Here is a 26,777-nt window from a genome sequence, read left to right on the forward strand (position 1 = left end):
TAGGAACACTTAGACCAAAGCATGCTTTGGTTTTTAGAGTTCCAACATGAAATTAGTGGTATAATTAAAGAATGATAGAATTCAGCTAAATATGAAAGAAGAAAGGCTTTTGGTATCCAATTCAAAAATACATTGAAAGAATTACATGAACTGGAAGTTATGGTTTAACCAAAATACGTTATCAACCTGAAGGAAGGCGGAGAGAAGAACACAGTCGAGAGAACATATCCTTTTAGGTGGATGATTGATTGATGGTTTCTCAACAATTGCAAATCGAGGTGTTGAGACGTATTACTTTCGGAGAATTCACATTCTGTGGGTTTACCTGGTAATTTTGTTTTTTTTTTGTGTGCGCACACGAAGAAATGTATTTTCAAAAATAAATCACATGTTCTTAATTCAACAAGTGAAACTCAAGCTTTTGATGCGCATAAGTTTTGAGTTTTACCAGACAAACACTACTCCAAGGCTTTTTATTCAATACAATTAATTAAAAATTTTCCGTTCATTCGATAAGATTTAAGATCTTTGGAAGTCTGACAGAGCAAGTAAAGCTATAAAGATAGAAGACATGTCAGAATAGGCACCAAATTTCAACCAAACGATTTCAACAAACAACTCACAAGAGCCCAATGCGAGAAGAGGAGAGGGATATAACAGAAGATTGAGAGATCATCTACATCCTTCAAGTCTGAAGAAAAAGTATAATTTAATGTTTCCACATTAGTTAAATTATTCCTTTTATATTGGATCCTGTAAACCAAACACAAAAGTCCAATGATCTTAATGCGTCGATCAAACTTCGTTTGATCGACTATGAGGGCAACTTGAAGTTGTTTCCGAAAAATTTTTGTTCTGCAAGAATCTACCGAAACGGTTTTTCAAGACTTTCCCAACAGTGGTATCAGAGCGGGTCCATATGGTGGGAGTTCCTATTAAGGGATCTGTTGGGACCGTTAAAGGGGGGCTCCAGTGGTCCTTTGTTTGAGAGGTAGATTGTTGGAATACAATCAAAGTTCCACATTGGAAATATATGGAAAAGATCCTAAGGTTATAAGATGGAAAATATCTCATTGGTACAAGGTCTTTTGGGTAGCACCCAAAAACAAAACATGAGAGCGTGAACCCAAAGTGGACAATATCGTACCATTGTGGATATATATATATATAGATCATACAGCACACAAGCTGAAACTAAAAATAATAATATAATCAAGTAGGAAAAAAAGGGTAAACCAGGGACAAATGGACAAGCATGTGAGAAAGCTGATCCACCCCTCTAAATTTGATGTGTTGAGGTTTAGGCTGCTGAGAGTAGCAGTTATGCGGTGTAAGTCGGATTTTTGATGGATCATCCAGGCCAAGTTGGCCTGCTACTTTTTCCACAACAGTATCATATGAATCAAGCTTTGACCTTTACGAAAGCAAAAGGATTATCAGATCCGCATAGAGTTGAATCATGTACACCAAACCCACTACAATAAACAAAAAGCACATAATAAAGATTGAGTACTTACAGCTCTATGCTAAAATCTTCTTCTTTTGGCGTCTCTAACAATCGAAAATGAACCACCCATATATCATCACATGATTAAGAACAAAATCAGGAAAATAAATTAGGATAAAGATGTTAGTAGCTAGAGAATAGGAAAGCAATTCAATTGTGGTATGCAGTACATAACAATCAGTGTAATGTTGAAGAGGAACTTCATCCTAAAATTATAGATCACTTGGGAGAATCACCCCTCAAAAAAAGCACAATATGAATGCCCACACTTATCAAAGGAGTTCTATAGGCATGAAGCAGAAGCACCCCAGCATTAACACACCTCACACCCATCACAAAAAGATGCACAGATTTAGTTATGTCATATTGAAACGGAGAAGAGCTCAATCCTGAAATGACTAGCACTTAGAGGATGCCCCCATATAAACAAGTGTAAAATGGCACAATGCTATATAAAATAATAACAGCCGTCCATGCTATTATCAAGTCTTTAGTTGACAATCACTATTCTTTCCTGCTTCACCCTGAACTTCACAATCATCTAGAGAAGGCTTAACTTTATAGGTAATTGTTAGTTTGTTACTAAATGTACCAAAATATGTTTTACATCCATACAATGTTTTATCAAAATACAAATATAGGCTTTTCAGAATCTAGATTAAACAGATTTGTGATCTTCATGAAAAACTTCACACGTGCATAATTATTCTGGTAAAAATACAAGCTGAAGATAACTATTTGAATATTGATTTATGCTTAGCATGCAATTATATATGGTGCCAAACTAAATATAATGCCGAAAACTGCAACATCATCTGAGGCTCAAAATCTCAAGCTATGCCAGAATTTCAATCTTTAACTATAACGATATTATTTCAGTACCATATCGGTGTTCCAACATATGATGCCCATAGAGAATTGGATAGGGAAGGAAGAAGATGAAAAAGAAGAATAAAAACACCAACTATATTCCTAACTTTCATATGGAATGGTGCAGATTTGACATTGTATTATATAGACAAAAGCTTACAAAAATAACAAATATTATTTCAATTCATCATGATGCATTTAGTAAAATGTCAAAGGGTATTGAATATTAATATAATATAATACTCATCAACATGATTGGCATAACACAAAATAGATATCCTACGTCAAGTATTATTGAGTTTCAATAATTTATCAAAATCTTATATTTTTGACCGTGCCACCAAAAATGGTACAAGATTTCAAACCATGATATCATCCAAAATGTTCTTTGAGTTGATATGTTTAATTTTTAACTGCATCGCAAGATAGAATTTGATCATGTGGATCCTCAATGGTTACAAGCTTATGTTGTAATCTTCACTTAACAACTTGGACCAAGTTACTCATTCACAGAGAAGCAATTTATCATTGCACAAGCGCTACAACACATTTAATCCATCAATCACCAACAACTTTCTAAATCGATATGATCCTTAGAAAAGTAAACTCTTCAGGAGGCAGCTTCTGACATATTCCTAAATATTAACAAACATCATAGTTTCCTTGAGTTATATTCCAGTACATGTATTATAAAGAGATTACATACATACATACTGAAATGCATCAGTCCAAAATATATCTGTTTAATCCATAGAGCTTCCTTTCCGAGATAACAAAGCAAAAAAAATTTCTAAAGCTAAATGTTTGGGCAACATTTGATTTGGAATATGATATCATAGGTTCAGTTCCATGCACTATTGAATTTCCACAAGAATTGAAAAGCATAAACAACTGATTAAGGAACAATTAATATGCCTAGAGGATGTTAGGAGGACATGAAGTTATAAGCTAATCTTGTTTATTTGATACACAAATATGACAAATATATACCTGTCGATTACGGATATATTCCAGAAAAGATGGAACGTCAGGATAACGGATTTGATCATTGCATCCCAATGGAAGTGATTTCTGATAACATATAATATCACCATCTTCCAACTACAAGCGTTGGGAAACAAAAATCTAAGATTATAACTCAATTCATACACCTTGTGCAGGTTTCAATTTTAAAAACTTGGCTCCATAAGCCACTCAACTGTATGACATGTGGGAGATTTAGAGACTCCGACATGCAAATTTCTTCACCTTCTTCATCCATTATTAAGTGATTAGATAACAATTAGACATCATTGGTCTATGCTTTAGACTAACCTGGCTAGAATGGAAAGGAACATTATTGTCAATATGGTCGCACATCACATTCGGCTCAAATTTTATTTCCTGACAATTGTTTAAGAAGTAAATATAATAAGCAAACAAAAGAATTTTAACAAACGCATAGTAACAAATTCAACAATGATATACAGCATCAAAGGTGAAAGTTGATCATATAGAGTTTTCTAAAAGATATACCTCAAAAAGCTGAATTTCAACGCTTGGTGAAAAGCCAGCCATTTCATTCAGTTTTGACAGTATATCTGCAGGTTTTCCAAGTGCCTTCACAAACAACCTTCCAACATATCTGAATATAATAATGGGTCAAAAGCAGAAAGGCAAGGTGTTATTTGAAAAAAAAAACAGATTTATTGGTAGGAAAATAAATGAATACCTAAGCTCTTCCTTCTCAGGGTCATAAAGCTTAAAGAAAAGCAATATGTCTTCCTTCGTTTTATCAGGTAGAGGACAAGGGTGTAAATCCTGGGGGAAAGTAGTAAAAACCAAGTACCATTGGTTATTGAAAAATGCATGTAAATAAAAATAGGAATCATAAGTAATTACCAGTCCAAGTTCTACTTCTAGGAATAGCTTAAGCTCATGATTCTGCATTTTATTAGATATCTCCCTCAACTGCCCAACCTATATAGAAGGGAAAAAATGCTAAGTAATACATAAAATGACCAAGACAGCTGTTCATATTTAAAAACATAGAGAAGTGCATAGGGAGAAACCTAGAAAAAAAAAGTACTAAAAAGGAAAAGTAAGAGATGCCAAATAAAGACAGCTAATGAACCAAAATAAACAGCCAAAAGTAAAGAATTACACCAATCATGTGGCAAGATGAAAGAATAGATAACAAATGAAATGATGACTAGATGACTGAACATCATCTCATCTAAATTCTTATGAAGACAAAAAAAAACAAACTTAACAGTTTATCAGGAATTAAAAATACGAGCAAATAGAATAATGCATGCATCATATGAATAATTGATTTGCCACGTAATTAAAAACTAACTTCATTTCCATGTACATTTAATAAAAACAATGAAGGAAAATTTTGAATTCAATTTCCTAAATTCCAAGTCTTCCCAGAATTTTTTCCTCCAAAGACCGGTAGGAAATTCTCCATATGAGAAAAGTTTATCTGCATGTTATGTTCATGCAAATGCTATGATTACAATTTGTCTTTAAAAAGAGCCATTTTTAACTTTATCATTGCAATATGACAGTATATGGCAAAATACATGCAATCCTACGTGTCTTAATTAATCTTAACCAGGAAAGAAAAAACACATTTGATGGTCAATGCATTTTGGCAGTAATAAGATCTTAGCAAACAACCTTAAAAGCAAGAAACAGAAAGAAACAATTAGGACACAGACAAGTAATAATAAAAAAGCAAGACAGCAATTCCATACGAAATTAAAATCAACACAAGCATCAGCATTAACTTACAGATTCTGCTTCTTGTTGAGTACTTAAAGGCCTGATTGGGCGGTATGTGTTGTTCTGTCGTTTAGCCCACAACCAAAATCGCTGAAAGTGAACAGGTACACCAAATTCTTTGGCAACCTCCTCCTATCAGCCCATATATCAAATCAAGTAAGGTGAAGAAATAGATATTTCACGTTTACTCCCAAATGAATTGAGTAAAATCAATGCATAGTAATATACATAAAAAAAAACAATGTAAAGCAATTATCATCGTGAATCCATGCCTGTCCCAACAATTTGAGGTTGTCTACATAAAATCATGAATGTTATCTGTATATTGAGCTACATCTTTGAGCTCAATTCAAGGCTATATTGCTAGAAATTTACAACTCAATTAAATAATTTTTTATTATAGATACTAATATTTTCATTAGTCTCCCGTTACCTCTTAATCCATCCACTATAATCAATTATAGTCTTACAATATATAAAAGTTATGTTCGCCCTTGAACATATTTACACCATCTTACCATCTTAATTCCTTTTGTCTCATTTATTGATCAATTGGAGCAACACCTAATTGCTCTTGAATATTATTTTAATTGTGTCCTTTCTAGTAACTAAGATGGTATCAACATGTACAAAGGCAATAATAAATTTTATAATTAGAATAATTAAATTGATTAGAGTGGAAGATCTAGAAAAAGAGGTGACCAAAAGAATTTAGTTAACATAGTACAGTGTAATTTGATTCCATGATGTTATCTACTTTCTACCAATTCCAATTTATCTTGATCTCAACAACTTTGCTAATCTTTAAAACAATTTTTTCCAAATTAATAGTCAACACCCAATTCTCTTTATATGTTCAACTATACCATTAAACACTCCAATGATTCGTCTTGCTGCATTTTAGATCTTATGTGAAATACATATAGCATGAATATAATCAAACTCTTCATTCCAAACTTCTCCATTGATTCTGTCTTGGGAAAATCTCATAGTATTTTCCTTAATGTTCCACCGTCTAATTCTTTAAAATTAAAAACATTCTTTTTCTTCTTAAATTTTCTACATTTAGTCATTGTTGATTAATTAAGTATTCCCTAAGAATCTTACAATTTTTACATAAAATTGGATCTGCCTTCTTAGTAAAAAAAGAAAAAATCTATTAGATAATGGTTACTGTCACTTGTAAAAGTAATCAAATATTCATTTTATTCATTAAGGAATTATCAACAATTATGAGATCATTATATATACAACAACAACAACAACAACAACCAAGCCTTATCCCACTAAGTGGGGTCGGCTATATGGATCCTTTTACGCCATTGAGCTCTATCTCCTATTATATCATCATTTATATTTAAATAAATTTTATCTTGTTTTATTGTTGCTAACCAAGTCTTTTTTGGTCTACCTCGCCCTCGTTTGATATGTGTATTTGTCATAGTTTCACACCGCCTAACTGGAGCATTTATCGGTCGTCTAAGTACATGTCCGTACCACCTTAAACGTGTCTCACGGAGTTTTTCCTCAATAGATGCAACTCCAACTTTCTCTCTAATGCTCTCATTTCTTATTCTGTCCATCTTCGTATGTCCACACATCCATCTTAACATCCTCATCTCCGCAACTCTCATCTTTTGCTCATGTGCTCGAGTCATAGCCCAACATTCAGCGTCATATAACATGGCAGGTCTAACTGCCGTTTTATAGAACTTTCCTTTAAGTTTTAGAGGCACTTTACGATCACATAAAACACCTGATGCTCTCCTCCACTTCAACCATCCTGTTTGTATTCTATGTAAGACATCTCTCTCAATCCCTCCATCGGCTTGCAAAAATGATCCTAAATATTTAAAACTCTCAGTTCCAGACAACTCATCATCTCCTATTTTAATACTTGTCTCATTACGTTCAATATTGCTAAACTTAAATTCCATATATTCTGTCTTTACTCTACTAAGCCTAAAACCTTTCTCTTCTAGTGTTTCTCGCCAAGATTCTAATTTAGCATTTACTCCCTCACGTGTCTCATCTACCAATACAATATCATCTGCAAACAACATGCACCATGGTACAGTATCTTGAATGTGTCCAGTAAGTTCATCCATGATTAGTGTAAAAAGATAAGGACTTAGAGCTGACCCTTGATGTACCCCTATCTTTATTGGAAATGCTTCAGTTAATCCGCCTGAAGTCTTCACTCTAGTCGTTACTTCCTCATACATATCCTTAATTAGGTCAATATATACTACGCTAACACCCCTCTTTTCTAGAATTCTCCATATAATTTCCCTTGGGACTCTATCATAAGCTTTTTCTAAATCAATAAATATCATATGTAGATCTTGCTTTTGCCCCCGATATTTTTCAATTAGTTGCCTGAGAAGATGTATAGCTTCTATTGTCGACCTACCAGGCATAAACCCAAATTGATTTTCGGTGACCATAGTCTCTTTCCTTAATCGTTTTTCTATTACTCTTTCCCAAAGTTTCATGGTATGACTCATTAATTTAATGCCCCTATAATTTGCACAATTTTGTACGTCTCCCTTATTCTTATATAAGGGAATTAGAGTACTTACTCTCCATTGATCTGACATTTTCTTTGTTTTCAATATCATGTTAAATAATTTTGTAAGCCATTCAATACCTTGTTTCCCTAAGCACTTCCATACCTCTATCGGGATATCATCTGGTTCAACGGCTTTTCCATTTTTTATTCCGTTTAAAGCTTGTTCTACTTCTGAAATTTGAATTCTACGATAAAAATTTAAATTTCTATACTCATTTGACCTGCTTAAATTACCTAAGTTAAGTTGATCACCTACACCTTCATTAAAAAGTTGATGAAAATACCTCTTCCACCGCTCTTTTATTTCTCCATCATTTACTAATACCCTATTGCATTCATCTTTAATACATCTTACTTGGCTAATATCTTTTGTCTTCTTCTCTCTCGCTTTAGCTATTTTATAAATGTCTTTTTCTCCTTCTTTTGTATCCAATTTTCGATATAACTGCTCAAAAGTTGTATTTTTAGCTTCATTCACTGCTTTTTTAGCCTCTTTCTTAGCTAATGTATATTTTTTTAAATTTTCTTCATTCTTGCAAATATATAATTTCTTATAGGCTATTCGTTTTTCCTTCACTTTTTCCTGTACTTTCTCATTCCACCACCAAGATTCTTTACTTAGTGGTACATGCCCCTTTGACTCGCCGAGTATACTCTTGGCTATTATTTTCAACTTTGATACCATGTTATCCCATATCGTAGTAGGGTCACCGTATACTTCACCTAATACTTGTCCTTCTACCTTCTCCTTAAATATGTTTTGTTTCTCATCCTTCAACTTCCACCACTTAATTCTAGGAGTAGTGGATATTTTCTTTTTATGGATATTATGCTTAAGACGTATATCCAATACTACTAACCTATGTTGGGTAGTTAAACTTTCTCCAGGAATGACCTTACAATCTTTACAAATCTTTCTATCCCTCTTCCTAACCATAAGAAAGTCAATTTGCGATTTATTATTCCCGCTTTTAAATGTGATCAAGTGTTCTTCTCTTTTCTTAAAAAATGTATTAGCTAGTATAAGATCATATGCTATCGCAAAATCCAGTATAGTTTTACCTTCCTCATTTCTTGTTCCAAACCCATAATCCCCATGCACCCTCTCATATTCCTCATTTTTCACTCCAACATGTCCATTTAGATCACCTCCTATTAAAATCATTTCATTTGATGGAATATTTTGTAAGACTTCATCTAGGTCATCCCAAAACCTTGCTTTGGTATTTTCATCTAATCCTGCTTGAGGTGCATATACACTAATTACATTTATAGTGTCTTTCTCCACTACTATTTTAAGAACTATAATTCTATCCCCCTTTCTATTTACCCCTACAACTTCATCTTTTAACAAACTATCTACAATAACACCAACTCCATTTCTTGTTTTACTCTTCCCTGTGTACCACAACTTATAACCCGAGTTCTCTATCAACTTTGCCTTTTCGCCTACCCATTTTGTCTCTTGTACACACAAAATACTAATTCTTCTCCTAATCATCGTATCTACTACCTCCATTGTTTTACCAGTAAGGGTTCCTATATTCCATGTTCCAAATCTTAGACTATTTATTTTCCTATAATTTTTATTCTTACCCAACTTATGGTGTGAGAACTTTTGCTCATTTAACACTACACCCAAGTTCTCATGGAGATGTAGCGGTCCTTGCCGAGACGTTACAGTCGGACCCTGCAACGCGTTCCTTCCGGGGAACATCCTAGCATTAACACAATAGTTTAATGGATCCATTCATGAGTGTTTGCCTTAGTTTAACGCTGGCTGGCAACCTAACGCAACCCTCCTCATTATATATAGCAAAATAAAAATCCATACTACCCTCTATATTTCTTACACCAAACCCAAACCCTCCATGTACATCTTATAATCTCCAGAGTCTCCTTACATGCCCATTTGAATCTACTGCAATAACTAGTTTTTCAATCATAGGTATATGAATAATTTCATCTAGGTTCTCCCGAAATTCAGTATTGATTTCCATTCAGTACTACTTAAGGGGCTTAAGCACTTATAATATCCAGTATCTCATTCCTAAAATCAACTTTGTCACAATAATTCTCTCTAGATCTCTTAACTTTGACAACTTTATCCTATAATCCTTACTAGATAATACTTACTCCATGTAAATTTTTTTTCTTTTATTGCATTTCCAAATTTTAAAACTAGCAATACCTATTTCTCCACCTATTCTCCAATTCATTCTGTCACTTGTAAGCCTATTATATTTATTTTTTTCCTAACCATCACATCTACTTATTCTAGTCATTTCCCCAAAGGTGTTCCTATATTCCAAATTGCTAACCAAATCACATAATCATAGACTAGCTTCTTTACCCACATTGGTCCACAACCAAGTGAGAACCTTGCTGATTTTGCATCATAGTCAGGAACTAATGTGAAGGGTCCAATCTAGATAACCTTATGGCACAGCTCCATAGCGTAGATTATAGTGAAAACCATTGCCTTTGAGCAGGCCTTTTTAGAGAGAAATATAAAAGTGTTTTAAAAGGTATTATGGCTATCCTATTCAAGTACTAACTATGATACTATGGAAGCCTAAAACAACTCAAAGAAACAAATTCCATAAGCATAGGATCTTAATGCATACTCATGAGATTAAAAATAAAAGTTATTGCATACTCATGGAGGTGCACTTCTCCCTAAAAATATTAGCACTTCTCCTTTTGCATTCATCAGTTATTTTAACAAGAAAAATATAGCAAGTGTCCTAAACCTGACAAGGGCTTCAAGGAACATTATGGGGTGGCCAAGTACTCATCAATAAATACTGACACGTTTTATATAAATACACAAAACGTTAGCTAAAATCTTTTCAAAGACAGTGTTACACAAAATTAGTAATGAAAATCAAACTAGTCACAAGCGAAAATGCTCAAATTTTTCATGCATGAACCTACAAAGCTTTTTGATGCAGGACATGGTGACAGAGATCCAAGACCATTGCATAGAGCAGCAAAAGTACTAATAAATATGCAAATGGAGAATGACGAGTTTCCCCATCAAAGCAAAGCGCACGACAGCTTCTTCCACTCCGATACGTACCCTTCGCTGAACTCGAGCAATCTGACGGCGCAGAACTCAAGCGCACAGCTAGCATCGTCTCTCCTGCTAGGCTCCTTCGACTCGATCGACATGTAGAAGCTCAAGGTCACGAAGGGCGACAGCGCCTGGTTGCGCACGACCAACAATCACGTCGGAAGACAGGTGTGGGAGTTCGACCCCAGCCTCGGCACGCCCGAGGAAATCCAAGAGGTGGAGAGGGCGCGAGAAGCTTTCCAACAGAGCCGGTTCGAGAAGAAACACAGTGCCAATCTGCTCATGCGGTTGTAGTTTGCAAAGAAGAATCCACTTGAAATGGACTATCCTATCATCAGGATTCAAGATGATGAAGATGTCACAGAAGAAGCTTTGACGATTTCTTTAAGAAAGGGAATTAGTTGTGTTTCTACTCTCCAAGCACTGATGGACACTTGCTTGGGGATTATGCTGGCCCGATGTTCCTTTTGCCAGAATTGATAATAACTTTACATGTTACGGGAGGGAGTAAATACCAGAAGGAGATCTATCGTCGTTATCTCTACAACCATCCATCAAAACAGAACAGAGATGGAGGGTGGGGTTTGCACATTGAGGGTGAGAGTAGTACTATGTGACCTAATGATGGAGATGGAGCAAGGGAAAAGTGGAGAAATTGAAAACGGCTGCAACAAGTATGCCCCCGGGGCATAGCAGTTACAAAATGATAATGGAGGTAATGAGGATTTAAAGATTTTTATTATTAATTTTGATAATTTTTATTTTTAGTAATTTTTAAAGTTTTTGATATTTAGCGTAGTTTTGAAAAGTTTTATTTTTTATTTTTAGAATCTTTTTAAATCCGTTTAAAATTTTTAGAATTAAGTCTGCTAAAAAAAATTTTAGGATTTTATATTTAAAGTCTGTTTAGGATTTTTAGGATTTTTTCAAATCCGTTTAAAATTTTTTCGAGTCTGTTAAGAATTTTTTTCTTAGGAATCTTTCTTTTTGAGTTTGTTAAGAAATTTTCTTTTTTATTAAGAATCTTTCTTTTTGAATTTGTTAAAAAAAATTCTTTTTATTAGAAAAATTTGTTAAAAAAATACTTTTTATTAGAAATCTTTCTTTTTGAATTTGTTAAAAAAATTCTTTTTATTAGGAATCTTTCTTAAGATTTGAATCTATATAAACATCTTATGAGGTGATGTTTAGGGGAGAAGAAGTTTTGGCTTAATAATATTTTCGACAATGCCGTTTATTTTCCTATTTCTTATTATTCTTCTAAATTAATAGGTTTTAAAAGATTATTTTCAGCGTTCGCAGTCGAACAAACGGATTCAATATTGCCCCCGGGATAATCTTATCCCGCCCGACATCACTTTTGAATAAACAAGTCAAGTAGAATGCCAAAATGATATAAAACAAGTCATACATAAATTCAATGTCAAACAGAAAACAGTACACATGTTAATATGCCAGTCTTAGAGAGAAACAAGAAAGGCCTAAAATTCAAACCAAGTTCATCGATTGTTAAAGAGTTCACCTTGAAAACACTGAATGGCAACTGTTTCTGAATGCGGAAGCTATGAACTTTGTCATGATCAACCAAGTCGAAGTAAATATCCCTTCCTATTTGCTCTCTCATGTCCTTGTCTCGTGCCACCTATACACAAAACTTGAAAGGATAAACAAGGATGCCTAACAAATTGACCAAGGATGTTTGAATAAACCTTGATAATAGTATACAGATGAGCCTCTGATTTCTCTGTCTTCTTTTGTTCTTTTTCTTCTTGTTCTCTCTTCAACCTTATCTGAAAAATATTATGCAAATTACATATATTCACTGGAATTCAGAAGTTCTGAGAACCTTACCCTAAGGTGTTCTGCTATGTCCTTCTCATCTACATTACACATTATTTTGTCTTTATCACTCTCACGGATATATACAAGCATGTATGCATTTGAATACTTTGTAAACTTGAAAGGAGTGTTATTGAAGCCAGGATTCATCTGTGGTAACTGCAAATGAAATGGAGTTAAATAAAGAAATTGACAAATGAAACCAAGTAAAGAAGGGCTCATAATAGTGACAACAATTACCTCCTCTTCACCACCATATTGTTCCTCTATCGCCCTCTTCATGTCTTCCTTTGTCACCCGCTCATCATCAAATTTAAACCTAAGGAGGTCTAAATGTTTACCAACTCCAGCAGATATATCATTGGTTTATATAATTTTGAGTTCTGAAATATAATATCTACAGCCATCAGAATATTGTATCACTGGCTAGACAATATTGATGGAAGAGGGCATGCATAACCCAAAAACTTCATCTTAATTAACAAAGTACAGGAGACAAAAAAGAAGAACACGAGTAGTGTTTTATTCTCAGGTCCAGCTTTATATATTATATACCACATTATAATAAAATCCCATAAGGAACACAAACACACCATAGTCCTAGATATCTAGTTTAAAATAAAAGATGAGAATTAATAGTTTGATAATGTTTATGAAATTAAAATAACTATAACTCAATCCAATCTGTTTTCAGAGTGCTATGAAATTTTTTTGGGAACTATCCCTTTTGCATAGCAAATTTTATTTGAAATAAATTCTCATAATGTCCTGAAATCTTCATTTAAGTAAACTTCAAAAGCCCTTTTATTTCAATGAAGCAAATGTTGTACAAAAAAAGCATCAAAGATGGACACGACTTATTTTTTATCACAATCCAAATTTGCAAAACAATAGAATAGTATCATCAAGGTATGCGAAAGAAAAACCAAGATATTGCTTAAAAATTGGAACTTAATAAGCAAACACATGCACCAAGATTTTTTAGTCTTTGAAGCACTTTGTTAATTGAAAGGTCACGGTAACTAAAGAGAGTAAGTAACAATTGACAACAAATGTTTACAACCAAAAATCACAGAGCTTTGACAAGAATGGTTAACCAAAAAGCACAGAGTGAGAGAGAGATTCATGCCATTGCTCAGAAAGATCTGGTCTAATAAAAGCATAGTAGTGACCACCATGCACTCCACCACTGTGAACAAGCACACTGCATAAATGGCCAAGATAAAATCAATACTCACTACAGCACATCTAAAAAAAGAAAGAAGCATTACACGAAAAATAGTAGAAATTATGAGTCATGATAAAGAAAGAAAACACCAAATGTTCACGCACTGATAAAATTTGGTGTAATATAAACAATATATTCATCTAACATAAAAAGCAAAAAAACAGCAATTAATAAAAAAAATATCAAAGTTACAGTAAAATAATCAAATATAGTTACAAAACTTACTGTTCAACATATGATATCTTCTAAAACACTATCATAACTTCAAGTCAAAATAACAATGTCACAAAAACTAAAAAAAAAATACTGAGGGGCATTCATATCTATCTCAAGTGTTTATGATGTATTGCTCCACAAAAATTTCATCGGCATCCCCTTAGATAAAATAAGTGTGCATTATGTTAAGATTTCTATTAAGAATGGCTAGCAGAATAAAATGCCTAACATGACTATACAAGCAAGAAGAGATGCCACATACTTAACCTTCAGGTATCTAAGTATCAAGTCAAATCTCCTTCATCACAAAGAATCAGCATTGGGAAAGGCACAAAGCCCTATAATACGCCAAAGTCCCATATTGTCTGAGGTGCAATACTCACCCAAGTAATTCAAGTTGCTTAAATATGCATATAAATATTAATAAAACTGATATTATCACCTAAGGGTCAAGTTGTAGATTAGTTGTAGATTTCAAGCGCCTCTTTAAAATCAAACTTGTCAAAATTCAAGGTTGCATAGTTAATAATACATTGGCAAATGATCAGTAACTTTGATACTTCACGACATCAAGAAAACGAATCCCCCAAATTTTCAATTCATAAAATAGAAACATCGTTTACTAATCAAATATCTTCGATGTACTCAGCATTGTTATCTTCATCATCATTATTATCTTCATCAAATTTGTATCCTTAAATCAGCATCGGTCGTGCCAGACCATTGTCTTTTCAATGATTGCAAGTGTGCACAAGCCAATAGCTGAGACTCAAGAGAATTAAAGAAGATAATACCCTTGCTAATTGATGCAATGAGTACCAAGGGCATTTCAACTTTTCTTAAGCTTGAAAGTTAAATTTGTTTCTGTTATCATTCTTTTTAAAAAAAAAAAAAACTTTACCATAATGGTAAAAATGTTTATTACCCTGCATACAGGCAACAACGCCCACTAGAAATACGAAGTGCAGACTGCATGCAGAATTGTATGTACAATTTCAAGAATTTCATGAACCCTGCACTGAAAGATAGATATGAAATGATTGCTTGGATCATCTACACCACAATATTCAGGTCAGGAATTCCAACTAATATTGATATCCATTATAAGAAGCTTGTGTTATTAATGGTAAATTCACGAGCACATTTCCTTAAGTTGCAACAAGAGAAGATACATTAGGGTGTTACACCTAGGGGTGCAAACGAATCAAATCGAACCGAATAATCTAAAAATATTGATATTCGAATTCGAGCTCAAAACATATATTTGATATTCGAATTCGATTCGAAGCTCGAAAATATCAATAGTTTTGGCTCGAGTTCGATTCGAAATATGATTCGAGCTTGAGTTCGATTCGAATTATTCGAACCTTATTCGAGTTCGATTCGAATTATTCGAATTCGATTCGAATTATTCAAACTTAAATTTGATTATATTCACACTAAAATTATGTGCAACACAATAAAAATTAAACCTAAACAACACAATAATTACATAATATAGACAAAATAAAAATATAAAACAGATGAAACTTAAATAACACATAACATATATAAAATAAAAACATACAATACAATAATTATACAACATAGACAATAAAAATACACAACATCTAGAACCTCAAAATTGCAAGTCTAATCTTACTCTAGCAACAATTCCAAGTCTCTCCAACTTCTGGACAGCATCTAGAACCTCAAAATTGCATTTCATTCCGAATTCTTCCTCAATGAGCTCTTCACACTGAATGTCAAGATCCTACATGCAGATCCAAATAGATTGAAATTTCATATAATTGTACTATGATATTCAGTATGGCATAAAGATGGAAATATGCGGCTATGTAAAGAAATAGAACCTGCATTGTAGCCTTCCCTTGCTCCATCAAAATAAAATAAGAAACTATAACCTCTTTGACCTAAATATGTTCAAGAATTCTGTTGATCAGCAAAAAAATGCAATTGTTCTATCAATAAAAGTTATCAAGATTCGTGTATGGAACCTACTTCTTGTTGGATCACATCATCACACAAGTGTAATAGTGTGCCTCTCCCACTATCCAATTGTTTGTCATACATTGACTGGGTGATTAAGTTTCTGTAAGTCTCCATGTTTTGCTGAAACCTGCAGCATAAATGGAAGTTTAGCATTTGATAAATCAGGAGAAGATATTAACCACAATTTAAAATCAAAATCCCATCTAGAAGTTTGGTCAAATATAATGGTTGTTTAGCAATCACTAATGCAATATAGAAAAACATGAACACGAAAGCAGCTTCATGATAGTAAGCCTCATTTGAAGAAAGGATTGGCTAGTCCAAAAACTGCTAATATTGTATGGGATATGTAGCAAAGAAAATGAAAATAATTTTAAACCATAAAATAGACAAAAAAAAAAGGAGAGAAATGAAAAAAAATGATCCTATGCGCTGAATAATTACTTTAGTTAACAGAAAAATGCAAGAATGATTTTGGACTAAAGTCCATACCAACAGCATGGGCATTCACATAAAAAGCAAATTATAAGGGCCGCATTAAAAAAACTCAGTCGATTTTTTAACATTCCTTGATTTAATTATGCTTTACTGAAACAAAAACAAGCATCAATGTCATCATACAAACAATATCGAAGCCAAGATTAAGGAAAAAAATTAAGTACAAAAGGTGTATCAGATAATTCCTAGTGTTTAAGCATTATGATGATTGTTTTAAAAAAAATCTAATTGTATCTCATCCTAAACAATTCAAGTACAATACAAATTAATGTCCTTGTGCCAAAAGAAGCATAGAAAAAACATATTTTGAGTAAAAGTTGAAGAAGTGCTTATGAAAAATAGACCTTAGCACAATAACCAACAACACCAGAGAGGACAGCAATAACAACCCATATATCAGCTTTGGGCATTTCAAGAGAACTAACAAGAGTAACCTACAACATTCAGGATCCAATCTGAATACGAACCAAACTCACCAAATTGAGATTTACAAGGGTTTCAATCTTAATAAAATTCAGAATATTATCCTTTTTGTTCATCTAAAATTATAACAGAGATGGTATCTGAAATTTGAATGAGTGCAGCAATGAAGCACCTCCAAGCTAGATGATTATAGCTTATCAACACTCCTATAAGATTATTCTTGTTAGGCCAATGCGACAATTTATTTAAGCCAACATCTTCCTCAAATGGATTGAACAAAGTATGAATTTATCGTCTACAAGAAGGATTCCACTTTTAAGTCAAATTACCCCTATACATCTGAAAACTATAAACATGGAAAGAAACACGAGCTAACTGGCAACTAAATGTCTTACAAGGTGGAAATAATAACCACTAGGGAGAACTGGCTTCCAAAGAAAAAAAAAGGTCACCTGAGGTCCCCACATATAAGGATGAGATTGAGGACTTGACACCACTGGAGAATGGAAGAAGCCAGGCGGAGGAATCGGTGAGTATGCCTATCCAAAGTAGACCAAAAAAATTATTGCAAAGGGGGGGATTGCATCTGAAGACCACACACAAGATTTCTTGTAGAAGCTCTAAAACAGAACACAATTCAGACAAAATAATTTCCACTATCACCTGAAATCCAGACCAATCCGTGTAGGATGCTGCAGTGGGGCTGGAGCTTGTAGCTCGTGGCTGCTCCTGAAGAAACAAAACATTTAAAAAAACTAAAAGTTTCTTTTCAAAGATCAAGTCTGAATTTCATAGCAAAAGAAAGAGTAAATTAGGAAAATGGTACTCAAGGTAAGCCCTTCCTCAGAGAGAGGGAAGCAGGGAAGCGCTCGCGTTCCTCTAGCGCTCAGTTACAGGGTCGAAGCCGAAGGGTGGAAGCAGGGAGAGCTCTCGAAGTCGGAGACACTGTCGTAGAAAAGGTAGACCTCGAGAGGGCGGCGTCCGATATCCGGAGAGAGAGGGAAGCGCTCGCGTTCCTTTAGTCTCACGCTCAGTTACAGGGTCGAAGGGCGCTCGGTCTAGGGTCGACGACGACGAGGGAACCCTATCTTCCGAGTTTCGCTTCCGCCGTCATCTGCCCGGTAGGGTTTGTGGCCGAAGGGTTAGTGCGATTAGGTAAGGATGGGTTTGTAAATGGATATCAATCGATTATCCGTTAAGTCTATTAATTCTATTAATCTATTAACTCATTTAATAATACTGCTATTAATGGATTCAAAATTTAAATCTAAAAGTTTGCGAGCGGCTCGCGAATACTCGAACACAATATTATAGATTCGAATTCGGCTCGAATAATTGTTCGAACATGTTCGAGTTCGGCTCGAATTCGATAATTTCGAATACGAATCAAATATTATTCGAACCGGCTCGAAAAGTTCGCGAGCCGGCTCAATTCGTTTGCACCCCTTACACTTACACTTACACTTACACCTTGTCAGAGACGGATTTAAGTAGGGTTGTCCTGGGCTGTAGCCCAGCCCTACTTAAATAATGATCAATTTGAAATCATTAATAATAATGATCACAACGTTTTCAAAATTTCAGACTTTAAGACAACTGACATATACACATAACTTATCATAGAGATGTCAGAATCAGGATTGGACACTATACATAATTTTACTGCACTATCTTCTTTCGTTACATGTCAAATTTTCAGAAATCCAAATCGTTCAAGTTCATCAATGAGTTTTGACCGAAACTCATTGATGCATCTAAAGAGTTCCGATTGAACTCATTCCAACTCATGTGGATTTATTAGGTGAATCTGAATCCAAATCCAAATAAGCTCTCTTACTGTTTAAGGTTCTTCCAATAATGTTCAAAATGATTTAAACTTTTAGAACACTGTGGTGCTGATTTTCGAAGACCAGCACCACTATGGTGTTGGTCTTCAGAAATCAATACCACAATGTATGAGAACCAACATTGTGGTGTTAGTTTCTGAAGACCAACACCACTGTGATGTTGGTCTTCAAAAATCAACACCACAACGATGTTAGTATTTAAGTTGTGATGTTGGTTTATGAAGACCAGCACCAAAGTAATTTTTATTTTATTTTTTATTATTTTATTAATAAAATCAGTTCTCATTATTAATTTTATTATTTTATTATTTTATAACTAAATATTTAAAAATAGAATATATTAAAAAATAGGGGGAAATATTTTTAATTTTTTATTAACCTTCTTTTATATTTTTTAATTATTATTAAAATTTTAAATTTAAAAATAAATAAATTTAGAGGATTATTTATTAAAATTTAAACGGTCGAAGTTTAAACAACATTTGAATTAGTTTAATTTAATCTAAGAGGAAAGAGAAGAGAGGAAAGAGAAAAGTGAAAAGATGTTGCTAGGGGTGTAAACGAGCCAAGCTGCTCACGAGCTAACGAGCCGAGCTAGAGCCTGATTTCGAGCTCGAAAATATTATTGAGCCGAGCTCGAGCTTAATAGTATTTGGTTCGTGAGCTCACGAACATGTTCGTTTAAAGGCTCACGAACGTGTTCGTGAACATGTTCGTTTAAAAGCTCACGAACATGTTTGTTAAGATATCCAAGCTCGAGCTAAGCTCGTTTAACTTTTAAATGAGCTATTTTCGAATCAAGCTCGAACTGAATTCGTTTAACTTTAAAACGAGCCTTTTTCGAACCGAGCTCGAGCCGTTCGTGAACTATTTAATTTCATTACGAGCCGAGCTCGAGCTTAAGAATTAAAGCTCGAATTGAACTCGAGCTTAGGAAAAACGAACCGAGCTCAAGCTCGAGCCTCTTACTGTTCGGCTCGGTTCGGTTCGATTACACCCCTAGATGTTGCATGCATGCAAAAGAGAGAGAAAAGTCAACTCGGGTAAAATTGAAATTAGATGCGCCTTTTGGGAATCTAAAAAATCTGATACATTGGTGCTCCTTATGATAATTTTGAAACATTGAATGCGTCCTTTAAGAATTTACCAAAGAAATATAGAGAAAGTTCAAAGTAACATTCCATGTCAAAATTTCAACCTCTTGCCAAAACAAACCAATTTTGGTAACATGTTGTAGTGACATTCAGCTGACCTCAGCTAGTGGAATGAGACTTGGTTGTTGTTGTTGTTGCAGTGACAATCAACATGCTTGTAGATACAACAATATCAGCAACAACCAAATCTTATCCTATTAGGTGGAATCGGCTACCCTATTATATCATCATTTATATTTAAATTAATTTTATCTTATTTTATTATTGCTAATCAAGTTTTTTTATCTTTCTCTTCCTCGTTTGATGTGCGCATTTGTAACATGCTTCTAGATAATTCAAAGTATGTCAAGAACAATTTGAATAAGTTACAAACCTATAACAATCTACCACTTAATTTGTTTGCTTCAAATTTAAGCTTATACAATTATAAAGTAAATTAGAATTTTAGAGCAACAAGTTACAAAATATAAGCAACTAATAGGAATAGTTACACTCAAGGTTTAAAATTTTGAGCCGTGTTAGAGTTTTAATTTATGATAAGAACAATACGGTTTCGATACTGTATCATACTGTATCGATAAAGTTTCAGTAATTTTTTAAATATAAAATATATTAATTTCTTTTTCTATTTTTCCTAATAACTTAGTCTTTGTTTATCGGAGGGGAAAAATTAACGATGAAGGGAAAGGGAAGAGAAGGGAATTAACTATAAAAAAACTATAAAAAAAAAAGACAGCTCGGTGCACGAAGCTCCCGCCATACGAGGTCCGGGGAAAGGATCCATTGTATGCAGCCTTACCTTGCCTTTGGCAAAAGGCTGTTTCCAGGATTTGAATCCGTGACCTCTAGGTCACATGGCAGCAACCTTACCGTTGCGCTAAGGCTCCCCTTCTAAAAAAAACTATAAATATATATAAATAAGAAAAGAAAAGAAAGAAAACAAACAAAAGCTTAGCATTGTCAATCGACCTCGTGGCAAGGCAAGGGCCACACGAGGTTGTGATAGCTTCACAACCTCAAGGAGGCCTTCGCGAGATGGTAAATTCTACCCACACCAACTTGCACAACTCGATATCTGATTCCATGGTTACACCTTCTAATATCAACATTAATTTCATACATCATATGTGCATATTTGTTCTTATAGCATCTTATAGAGATTACTTCAAGACATATTAAATAATGCTCCTAGGGCATTTAGTGTTGAAATTGATTTCATGACATGTGCGAAAATATATCTCAACTAAAACTTAGACTAACACAATTATATTGTGTACATCTCATTTTATCTAATTCTAGCATCATTCCTCTTCACTGCTATTGATGCTTTAGTTTATGCATCTCCTCATCTCGTTTCATCTACTCCCCATGATCGAAAAAAAAATCAAAGGATGAGTCGTGAGAAGTGAGAATCTTCTTGTCTCTAAACTATGCCATTGCTTCTCCACTTTTACCCTCCCCTCTTTTTAGTGTAAACATGAATTATTTATTTTAGGTTTTTAACCCCATATAATAGGATGTATCTCAAAAAATATGAAACATCCCTTCCAAACCATACATACGACTTTTATAGAATATGGCTTTGCACAAATTCTATAGGTATCTATGAATCTTCTTGTCTCCAAACTATGTCATTGTTTCTCCTCTTTTCCCTTCCCCTCTCTTTTTAGTGTAAAGACGAGTTCCTTATTTTAGCTTTTTAACCCCCATATAATACGATGGATCTCAAAAAATATGAAAGATCCCCTCCAAACACATTCATAGAATATGGTTTTCCAGCAATTTTATATGTATTTATGAAAACAAATTGAATATGGCTTTCCAGCAATTCTATATGTATTTATGAAAACAAAGTTTGTTTACTCACATTAAATAGATATCTTTTCTCACCTTTTCTTATTAAGACAAAAATCCTATTTTTTTCCATATCCAAGGGGTTGGTAAATACTTAGGTTTCTTGAAGCGTTCTTAATCATTCTTATTTGACTCAGACTTCTTTTTTTAAATCGAGGTATTTTTAAAAACAAATATGCAAAACTCAATCTCAACTAATTATCAGTATCAGCAACCGATAGGTTCTAAGTAAAATAAATGTTTGGATAACTTCTATAGCAAAAGTAGAAGAGTAGAACTAATTAAAAGAATTGATAGCTCACGTACTGACTGATTAGTTGCCCAACGTTCATAGTAATGAGTATATCTTTCCAAAGAATTTTTAGCCATTTCTCTTCTCCTTTCAGATTCATCATACTGAAAACAGTCATATAGCCAAAAAAAGGAAATCCAAATTGTCAAGATTGTGAAAGCTATTTCACAGTGATAAAGTAAACCCATGAATTAAAATATACCGCTCCTTCTTGCTTTGCAGCTTCATAACGGTTACAGGCATAAAAGCCACCAGTCCTTTCCCCATGTTCTGACCATGCACCAAGACATAGCCTACAACAACGTTCATCATACAAAAGAACTGGACGAGTAGAACAACAAAATAATGAGCGCACTAAGTTTGTGAATATCAAATTTTACCAGCAAAACTCGAATTTACAAGGAGGTGTGCATGTAATATGCATGCATCCTTGGTTTTTCTCAATTGGACGCTTGCACTTAGGACAGGGTTTTGAATTTGCCAATATCCTAGAAACGGAAACAATTACATTACAATTTGATCAACAAATAAAATAACACATTTTTGTGAAAGAAAAAACACATTATGGACATCCAATTCAACATGAATTTTAAAAAGGTAAAATGAGACTCAAATATCATTCAATGCACGACTAAAATGTCCACTGTTGAACATAATGTTACAATGCTCCATGAAAAAGTTGTTGTACAAGTTAAATAAGTATTTTTTAAAAACAAGTGAGGGAATTAAAAAGTTCCAGGTAGCATAGATACGGAGTTTGAATGTTATTGCCAAAATTGTTGGTTTACATCCCTCCTTCATGCCTCCTATGAAATAAATGAAATGAAAGGAATAGAATGAACACCAAAGTCACATATCTTCCTAGTCTTCTCCCTATCCAAAGTTGAAATATCGAGTTAAACATTAGAATAGAAACACTCGAGGATTCTGTATATCAAAATATTTAACTATAAGATCTATTATATTTCTGCCTGTAAATTAAATATAACGATTCAAGTTGCACGTGCTATCTTTTGCCTATATATTAGTTAAGTTACGATATAAATGACTTTAGAATCTTGCATTATATTAATTTAGGGCTTTAGGTCATCTTTGCCTATATGTAAGTTATGATATCAATGGCATTAGAATTGTGTTCTTTCCTTATGAATTTGAAAAGACTAATTTAATTAGTTTTTGACAATAAGGCACATCTTAGCAGATAATTGGGGTATTTTTGGTAATTATAAGATGTCTAAAAGTCCCCAAAGAGATGAGGGATAAATTAGTAGATATACATGTAGAACTTTCAATATTATAAGGGGATGGTTCAGGTAAACCAATAAACTAAAGTTACTATAAACATAAAGGAAGAAGCAGTACAAGGAGAGAAAAATATGTTGGTTCTTGTTTGTATATCTCTATTCTATATTCCATCAAACTCCTTTTTTGTGGCGACTGCACAACTTCTTATTTATGTGGGAGCCATAAATGTTTTAATTATATTTGCGGCAATATTCAAGAATGGTTAACAAAATATTCTATGCTTCAAATTTTTGTACCATTGGAGATGGAGTCACTTCACTGGTTTGTACAAGTATTTTTTTTCATTGATTAATATTATATCAGATACATCATGGTATGGAATTATTGGACGACAAGATCATTATAGAACATTCCTCATGAATCTGAAAAGGCTACTTAATTTAGTTTTTGACAATACGGGACATCTTAATAGATAATTGTGGTATGTTCAGTAATTATCATAAGATGGGTAAAAGTGCCTCAATGAGATGGGGTATATAGATTAGTAGATATATGTGTAGAACTCTTAGTACTTAAGGGGATCATTCAAGTAAACCAATCAACTCAAGTTACTATAAACATAAGGGAAGATGCAGCTAAGGAGAGAAAAATAAATTGTTTATCATGACTACCAGTTCATATTCTCCGATTCAGCACTGTTTTTCAGGATCCATTTTGCTACTGTATCACAATCAACTGGCCGATGAGCTTCCTCGGTGCACTGTGATTTTCATTTCAGCAACCCCAAATGTTAATGCAAAGGTAGATAAAAATAGAATAAAATCTAAGCATCCAGAATACTTACATTCCAACAGAAGCCATATGAACAATTGCAGCAAACATCATAGGTTCCACTGCCAATTACATACTCAACTGCAAATTCACAACCAGGTGCAGGGCACCATTTTGTCTGCATGAGGAAAATTATGAAAATGCAAGATCGACCACAAATTTTCTTTCACAATATTTTCATCCTTGTGTGAATCAAGAGATATACTTCTGAAACATTACCTTTCTATTATCTTCAATATAAGATCTAAGAAGATAGCGAGAATGCTTCTCTTTATCTTCGTGACTAGCCAATTGATAAATCATATCTTGGCCAACAGCAGCGCCACATAATGGATCAGGGCATCTCAACATTAAGCATCCAGGGCCATCACTTATCGACGTGCCAATGTAACCTGCATTAGAAAGAAGATATAAATCAACAAAAGCTACAGCATCACTTCTGAAGAGTCAGATAAGTTAACTACTGGTACACAGTATTACCATCATATCCTCACTGCTGCCAAGTTAGTAAATGAATTACTAAATTGACAGACTATAGTGATACAAATTGTGCATAAATAGCATCCAGAATAGGAAGTAGGTACATCAGAAATGTATAGTTGAAAAACTCATCTCATGCTGATCAAGATTGGCCAAGTTGGATCAGAATCTGCCATGGCCAATTTCAAGAACAGCCGATTTCAGACATCATTTCAAACAACTGAGAACGAGCAAAAACACAACAACAGCAACTAGGGGAAAAGGAAAGAAGAAAAAAAGTGGAAATTGGTGGAAAGCGATGGAAAAAGGAGGATGAAGTCAGGGAAGATTTGAAGAACCAGCAGATTCATTATAAAAACAGCAACAATCAAAACTGGGAGAGAGAAGAGACGAGCCATTGAACGCCCGCAACATTAGAGGAAAGGTGATGGAGAACCATTAGTTAGGTTGTAGATGGCGAAGGACAACTAGCGCAGGTTGGCCTAATCTTCAGTAGCTCATATGTGAAGCAGAGAAGGAGTAAAGGATGTGGTGGTCAGCAGATTGCATGAGGCAATGTTGTAGACTTTAGGTTTTATTACTATTTAATAAATAAGTAAGCAATAAATGTTAAATTTAAAAGAAGGGTTGCTCAATATTTAAATAATAACAATAATGTTTGGTTAAATCTTTCCAAGAAAATTGTTAGATTACAAATTAATTGTATCTGAACTCTATAATCAGCATTAAGCTTGATTAGTACATCATTAATTAGTTTTAAAAATAAATGTTAATAATACTTGAATAATAATTTAAAACTTATTTTTATAAAATCTATTATGCACATTATCAATAATAATATGTTAAATACAATGCAAAAATAAACTATTAGTTGATAATTTAAATGATTTATACTATTTAAGAGATATTATTAATTTTACTATCATAAATTAATTTTTTAATTGTATCTTAATGTCTTTAAAATAACAATTTATCCAAATATTGTTTAAAGGGGCAAGGGGAACATCTCATGTAGGGGAGAGGGGCTACTACCGCGCCAAAGTGGGAGCTTTTATTTGATTTGAGAAGGACAATTAATTAATAATCAGATTTATTCAATTAATATTCCAAAAATTGTAATTTTTTATTATTTTGTTTAATAAAAACCACTTACAGTATTTTGATCAAATATTTATGCATTATGTTCTTAATAATAAGCAATATAATGCATCATAATCTTTGTAATTATTAGATTTTTCCATTTTCTTTTTTGCTCCATATGTTAAATAGCTTTGTTATTAATTTCATTCTTTTAAATGTATTGCTCATGAACAAATAGTAGTTGCTTGCATTTAATATTGAAAGGAAAATCTAACCCAAAAAAACTTTTCTTCATCTTATTAACAATATATATTTATCACTTAATAGATTCAAGAACCTATTATCAGAAAGTGATGGGGTTAGGTGAAAGCAGTGCTAAATTACTATGAACTGAAACTGTGATATCTAAAACTATTCTCAGGAACCAACTTACCTCTCCAGCAAGTGCCACAAAAAAGGATGACCACAAACAGCAGAAGCCATCATGTCTTGAGTGTAGTTCTCAAAACAAATCCCACAAGTAAGCTGCTACGATAGAAGGTGTTCATGAATAACAAACAAAAAAAAGTCAAAATTAATTGCACTAGTTGTCAAATAGAATAACTCCATCTGCAACAGACATTAATAAAAGTAATAATGCAAATTGCAAAGTCATCTTACTTCTCTATGGTTCTGCATTTCAACTTGTTTTTCCAACAATCCAAATATTTTTTCGAACGTGTTGTTCATCTGCAAACCACTCATCATCTACCACTAACACTCCTGCAGAAGAAAAGGTTGACACAGAAGAAAATTGAAGTGTAAACAAAAGGAAAATGTTTCTGGTAAAAACAATACCAAGCAACAATATGGGGATAAGAGTTAACACATTTATAATAGTCCATGAAAAGGTATGCATAGAAGGATCAAAGAATAAATAAAAGAAAGTATTTTCCTGAAGTGGGAGAAATCCATGCAACTATATTCTATCGTGGATGCCTAACACGATCACATACATTCAACCA

The 26,777-nt window shown here is 33.6% G+C and overlaps 1 protein-coding gene and 2 pseudogenes across 2 annotated transcripts; 1 reads left to right on the top strand and 2 right to left on the bottom strand.

The window, feature by feature from the left end:
• Window positions 1–1,055: 1,055 nt before the first annotated feature.
• Window positions 1,056–18,131, bottom strand: LOC141822520 (ubiquitin C-terminal hydrolase 13-like). 2 transcript variants are annotated; one of them, XM_074709965.1, is made up of 19 exons: window positions 17,817–18,131; window positions 17,654–17,719; window positions 17,443–17,529; window positions 16,079–16,196; window positions 15,931–15,990; window positions 15,720–15,830; window positions 13,763–13,837; window positions 12,874–12,952; window positions 12,646–12,783; window positions 12,504–12,584; window positions 12,317–12,436; window positions 5,156–5,278; window positions 4,259–4,336; window positions 4,089–4,177; window positions 3,893–4,001; window positions 3,692–3,760; window positions 3,368–3,478; window positions 1,518–1,551; window positions 1,056–1,414 (listed from the first exon to the last, which is right to left on the bottom strand). In XM_074709965.1, the coding sequence occupies exons 6-18, from the start codon at window positions 15,758–15,760 to the stop codon at window positions 1,522–1,524; spliced, it is 1,143 nt and encodes a 380-aa protein (XP_074566066.1). In that variant the 5' UTR covers window positions 15,761–15,830; window positions 15,931–15,990; window positions 16,079–16,196; window positions 17,443–17,529; window positions 17,654–17,719; window positions 17,817–18,131; the 3' UTR covers window positions 1,056–1,414; window positions 1,518–1,521. The 2 variants fall into 2 exon arrangements, with proteins under 2 accessions (XP_074566066.1, XP_074566065.1); XM_074709964.1 differs by having other exon boundaries at window positions 12,646–12,952.
• Window positions 10,891–11,411, top strand: LOC141818202 (cycloartenol synthase 2-like; annotated as a pseudogene).
• Window positions 18,132–20,799: 2,668 nt separating the features above from the next.
• Window positions 20,800–26,463, bottom strand: LOC141822384 (putative E3 ubiquitin-protein ligase ARI8; annotated as a pseudogene).
• Window positions 26,464–26,777: the final 314 nt, after the last annotated feature.

Source organism: Curcuma longa, chromosome 2 (assembly GCF_044706935.1).
Source record: "Curcuma longa cultivar G26 ecotype Majalengka, Jawa Barat chromosome 2, ITB_CL_G26_1.1, whole genome shotgun sequence".
In the NCBI taxonomy this organism is placed as follows: domain Eukaryota; kingdom Viridiplantae; phylum Streptophyta; class Magnoliopsida; order Zingiberales; family Zingiberaceae; genus Curcuma; species Curcuma longa.